Raw genomic sequence first — 5,721 nt, 5'->3', positions numbered from 1 at the left:
GAACGTTTTCGTAAATGGAGTTTACTGACTGGTTGAAGAACAATTTTGTTTTAAAGCTGTAGTCGGACAATTAGATGGAAATTTTTGAAATTGGAACAAGGGATATGATTATCATGTATGAGAGTATCTTGAGAAATTTCTGAACCTTCTTGATTTATAGAATATAAAGTTTTTTAAAACATTTTTAACAAAGTGTCACATTAACAATTTTGTAGGACACTTGAAAAAAGTGTCCCATAAAAATATGAGTTTACAAGACATTTTCTCAACAAAAAAAAATCCAATAAAATTGGTAATGTGACATTTTCTATTAACAATGTACTAAAAAACTTGTTAGAACATCTAAAAACGTCATATAACTTATTACAACAGTCTTTTTCCAACAACTATGTTATTTTAGAAATTTTGGAGTTGGTCGGGATGATGGATGTGTTTGTGCTTAGGGCGATAAGTTGATCAAAAGCAAGAAAACGTTTGTGAATATAAAAACGAGGCCATAGACTCTGATGTGGATTATAACGAGTAAGAAAATGTTGGTGACGACTTCAATCTTTATTCATGTATAAAAATCAAAACCTAGTACTCGATCGTTCCCTCTAACCTCTCTATATCAGTCTCCTCCACTTCAAAAGAACTCGACGTCGAGTTCTTTTGAGTCAGCATTGCCTCGTAGGCATGATACTCATAGATGTCAGCTACATTGAAAGTGTTGGAAATGTGTAACGAATCAGGAAGGGTAATGACATGCACGTTATCGTTGATCTTCTTTGCGACTTTGAAAGGACCACACTTCCGTGGTTGTAGCTTACCATACGTTCAACGGGAAAACGTTCCTTCCGAAGGAATACCGTCACTTCATCTTCCTCATGGAAGATCTTTTTCTGACGATGTTTATCCATTGCCGCTTTGTTCTTTAATTTGGTTGTTTCGAGTGGAGTTTCGACAGCTTCCTTTGTTGCTTGAACTTCCTTAGCCATATTTACCATTGTTGTGCTAATTCTGGGGTCGTAGGGAAGTTTGACTAAGTCGACTACGTGTCTTGGTATTGAAATGAAGACCAAGGAGAAGGTAAAGTGACCGGTGGCGATGTAAACGGCGTTGTTGTAGGCGAATTCGATCTGGGCCAAGGCTACATCCCATTGCTTCGGCTTGTCACCACACACGCTTCAGAGCATATTCCCCAAGGTCCAGTTAGTAACTTCTATTTGCCGTTGTTTGGGGGCGAGCGGTGCTACTTTTCCTGAGAGTTGTTCCAAACATCAGTCAAAGCGTAATCCAAAAGGGACTAAGAAATTTGGTGTCTCGGTTGGATGTGATTCACTTTGGTACACCATGTAGTCGCACTTCTTCTTTGACAAAAATTCTTGCTATATTACTTGCAACGATTGTCCTTTTGCAAGCAATAAAGTGGTTTATTTTCGAGAAACGGCCAACCACTATGAATATGGAATCCCCCCTCCCTTTTGAGTACGGGGAAGGCCCAACACGAAATCCATAGAAATATCTTAGACAGATGTCTTCTGGGACTGGTAGAGGCGTGGTGTGTAAAGTCCGGTCTTCTATGATCTACCCTTCGCGGTTTGGCAAGTATAACACTTTTTACAAGGGAACCCGCATCCCACCTCAGGTGTCGTCAAAAGTACCTCTCTTCCAAGCTAGCAAAAGTTTTGTCTCGTCCGAGATGGCTGCTTAATCCTCCACCGTACAAGTCTTGGATCAATTTTTCTTGTAAGGAGGAGTCGGGAATGATTATTTGGATGCATTTGAAAAGGTAACCGTCTCGAACATAAAAGTCGCCATTAGGGGTGCCATTGGTACACTTCCGTCATACATCTTTAAAGTCACTATCTTTATTGTAGAGTTCTTTCAAGGTCTCAAAACCAACGACTTCTTGTGACAAAGTAACTAGTAAGGTGGCCCTCCGGCTAAGTGCATTGACCACTTTGTACTATGTGTCGGATTTATGCTTAATTACAAAAGGGAATTTCTAAAGAAAACTTACCCGACAAGCGTGCATCTTGTTGGTCGGTTTCTGACTATTGATGAACCAAGTAATGCTCCGATTACCTCAAGGCTCAAACCACCGCATAGAAATCTTGGTCGCGCGTGCTTCACTATTGTCAGGCCTCGCATAATTTTTTACCATTGAAGGCGATCAGTCTTCTTTCTTGGGATAGGACAGCACCAACCCCAATGTCGCTTGCGTTGCATTCTACTTCAAAGAATTTCTTGAAATCAGGTAAGGCTAGAACGGGAGCGATTCTAAGCTTCTCCGTAATTAAGGTAAAGCATTCGTCTTGCTCAGGACCCCATTGGAACTTCCCTTTCTTCAAGCATTCCATGAGCAGGAAGTACACTTCTTCAAATTGACATAAAGCTTATGCTCTTGCAAGGCCGTCAAGACCTTGGTGTTGATGGCCCCTTCTATCGTGCGCACCATAGTGGTCTGCCCCTACGCACCATAGCGGTCCGCCCCTGTTATGGTTTCCGACAATGCATGGATTTCTCACAAATTCTATTATAATTATTACTTTCCTCTCTGTCTCATATATTCAAAGTTGTTTCATTCAAAGTTTTCGCTTTTGTATTGGAATATTTGATTTTTGGTCAAGATTTTGATTATAATTTTTGTAGATTTGACTACCGCTTTCATAATTCCAATTTCTTATTTCGATTTATGGGTTAGTTTTTTATTTTTATGCTTCTGATAATTTTCATGTGATGGTGATGGTGATGAATTGACTCGCTTGTTCAACTCATCCAGCACCGATTTCAACAACTTAATTTGAAATTCCTATTTTGAATTTTGGAATAAGATAGTAGGATTTGCCGATCTGGATTTAATTGGGAACGAAATCAGTATAAAACACAAACCCTAGAATCGGGATAGAAATTTCAGATAATTTCCAAACATCGAAATCGAAACAGATCTGGAAAATTGATGTTGGATCCAGCAAGATTGATGAGCATAGGCTCGTGAAAACAAAAACCCTAGAAATTAGTAGATCCCAGAAACAAAGATACTAAGAAACCCTAACCGTTTCAATAAGCTTTAAGATTGAGTTTCGACGGTAGAGCTTTCCTCATCGTGAACAGTTGAATCCTCATTCAACGTGGAGGAGGCTGCTGCCGGCGAAGCGGATCTGGACTTCATGTAATCAAGCATCCGTTCGCTGATTTCTTTCGAATAAACCTGAAGGATTTCGATGCCGTCATCATCGGCAGGGACGGATGCGGAGGAGGCGGCAGCGTAGGCCTCATCCTCCATGCGTTCGGCGACGGCGGTGGCTTCTTCGGTAAGTAAGGTGCCATAACGTTTAGAAAGGATGGAAGTGGTGGAAAGCGATTCCACAATGCCTTTCTTGACGGCATCGCGAGTTCTCTGCGTTGGCGGCCAAATGCTAAAGGAAATGTTCATCTGCTCCAGCTTGCTGGTGGCGTCGTCCATCTGTACAGTACTACTGCTCTCTGCTTTGGCCGCCATTGTTATCGTCGTCTGTAGGCGATATCCTGAACTCAGTTTTGTGTTTACGATTTATTTCGATTTTTTTTAAAGGAATTATTAATAAAAATTAAAACGGCAAAAATTTAATGGAAAACAAATAGAGTCCAGAAATTTTGAGTGAATTAGGGCGTCTTCTATGTGATGATTAAAACAAAATAAATTAAAGAAAAGGGTGGTATCTGATTTATTTAAGTTTGGCTTTAAAGGTTAAAAGTATTATGAGGTTTCAGATTCAAATCCAATGAGTAATAAAAATTCCCTTATAACTACGGAAGTTTAAATGCGATGACTCTGGACTATCTGCAAAACAGGTGGTTGCCTTGAGATTAGTCGACTCGCATAACGGATTAGATATCCAGGTTAATAAAAAACAAAAGAAATTAATTAAACTATTCATTTTTATCGGTTGTTTTCACTTCTTAACCATTTTTTTTATAAGATCTATCAAAATAGTTTTAGATCCATAATTTTAATTTTTTTTGTAAACCTGGATGAAAAATGTAATTGACAAGTTTGCAATTTATAAAGGAATTAAATTGGGAGAAAAAAAATAAGTTTTTGAACCAAATTTACAATTGTGAGAACAAATCTACAATTGTGAGAACTAAATATGTAAATTTGGATAAACGCATTGCAATTGCGGACTAGAGCTGTTTACGGGTGGGATGACCTGCTAGACCCATCTTGTCCGGTCCGTTAATAAGCGGGCTTGAATTACCATTCTCGAATAAATAGGCGAACTTGTACTGACTTGTTAAAATTAATGGATGGACATGGGCAATGGAAAAAATATATTTGGACAGGCCCTAGACGCCCATTAATATTTTTGTAATAATTAAAATTTACAGATAAAATTGGGGATTCTTAATACTTATCAATTTCTACTTAATTATAACTTATGATAATAAAATTCTTTAAAAATCTTAAATTTGAAAATATAATTAACTCAATTGATCAATTCCTTATTATCTCATTTAATAATTTTCTTTATCGATACTCCATATTTGGCGAGCAGTTTCTTTCTAAAATATGTATTTACATCAAATTTTAAGTTGAAATTTTTTTACATGTATTTTGAATTATTTTACATAACTTGTGATTTTATATAAGTTTTATTTTCATAAAAAGATAACTATATTATTAAGTTGTTAGCCCGTAGGCAAGTTCGGCCTGTTTGTAGGGCGAGTATGGGTAAGTTTTCAAGCCCGTAAAAACGGGCTTGATTTTACCATTTTAGGCCCGTTGGACAAAAGAACAGGTTAAGCCTAGCTCAGGTCCAACCCAAACCCGCAAATGATCAGCTCTATTGTAAATATATTTGTGCCGACCTATAACTAATTTACATATTTATGCCTTGTAATTGCAGATCTCTGGTTCAAAATTTTCTTTTGCATTTTGACACCTACGCAAATTATGGACCTTTCAATGGCGGACTTGTGGTTATTTTCATTGTTTTAAGAGAAAAATGTCTAAGAGATAAAACTCACCATAAAAAAGTGATTAGTTTAGTTAACGTCTCTAATTAAAATTCAACGTCAGTACTCGATTTTCATTTTGGCTTTCCGATTGCAATAAATAAAAGAAAATAATTTAAAATAATCATTTATACTGGTTGATTTCACCTTTTAGTCACCTTTTTACAAAGTTTACCAAAATAGCCCTAGGTTTGCAAGTTCAATTTTTTTTTCTTTAGATCTAGGTGGAAAATGTATTATTTTTTTTGCAGACCTAGGTGCAAAATATAAACTTTTTTGCGGACTTGGATGAAAAATGTAAATATTTTTGCAGAAAGTGATAGAAAGTGTAATTTTCTTGGTCTTTTAACTGGATTTGTAATTTTGGACGTGAGTTTTACGAACCTATAACTATTTTAATAAAATTGGAGAGAAAATGATTAGGATATGAAACCAACCTTAAAATGGTTATTTTAATAAATTCGCCTAAATAAAACAATATTTCTTTTTATGAGATATGGGATCATTTGAGTAGACAATATTTTCTAAATTTTATTTCTCATTTTGAATTTTTATCAAACTAGTTGTGTACTCGTGCAATGCGACGGAAGCCGTGAATTTTAACGATTTTAAAGTTTGACTTGTTTTATTATAGAAGATTTAACAATGATATAAGTTACACTTGATCTGTACATATTAATACAATTTAAATAAATAAAAGTTATGATTCTAATGACAGTGTCTCATATATATATATATATA

At 36.2% G+C, this 5,721-nt stretch overlaps 1 protein-coding gene across 3 annotated transcripts; it reads right to left on the bottom strand.

The window, feature by feature from the left end:
- Positions 1 to 507: 507 nt before the first annotated feature.
- LOC112511569 (MFP1 attachment factor 1-like) lies at positions 508 to 3,477 on the bottom strand. 3 transcript variants are annotated; one of them, XR_003069103.1, is made up of 3 exons: positions 3,039 to 3,477; positions 2,003 to 2,475; positions 508 to 1,240 (listed from the first exon to the last, which is right to left on the bottom strand). XR_003069103.1 is itself a non-coding variant. In XM_025117244.1 (2 exons), exon 1 carries the CDS (start codon positions 3,446 to 3,448, stop codon positions 3,053 to 3,055), a length of 396 nt encoding a protein of 131 aa, XP_024973012.1. In that variant the 5' UTR covers positions 3,449 to 3,477; the 3' UTR covers positions 1,901 to 2,452; positions 3,039 to 3,052. The 3 variants fall into 3 exon arrangements, 1 of the variants encoding a protein (XP_024973012.1); XR_003069102.1 differs by having other exon boundaries at positions 2,003 to 2,452; XM_025117244.1 differs by lacking the exon at positions 508 to 1,240 and having other exon boundaries at positions 1,901 to 2,452.
- Positions 3,478 to 5,721: the final 2,244 nt, after the last annotated feature.

Source organism: Cynara cardunculus (assembly GCF_001531365.2).
Source record: "Cynara cardunculus var. scolymus isolate 2C chromosome LG 4, CcrdV1, whole genome shotgun sequence".
NCBI classification, from domain to species: Eukaryota; Viridiplantae; Streptophyta; class Magnoliopsida; order Asterales; family Asteraceae; genus Cynara; species Cynara cardunculus.
Note: the sequence above shows the minus strand (reverse complement) of the source record. Positions and strands in the feature narration are given on the sequence as shown.

Excerpts from the sequence above, each read along its gene's own strand:
- LOC112511569 (XM_025117244.1), bottom strand. The coding sequence starts at position 3,448 with ATGGACGACGCCACCAGCAAGCTGGAGCAGATGAACATTTCCTTTAGC.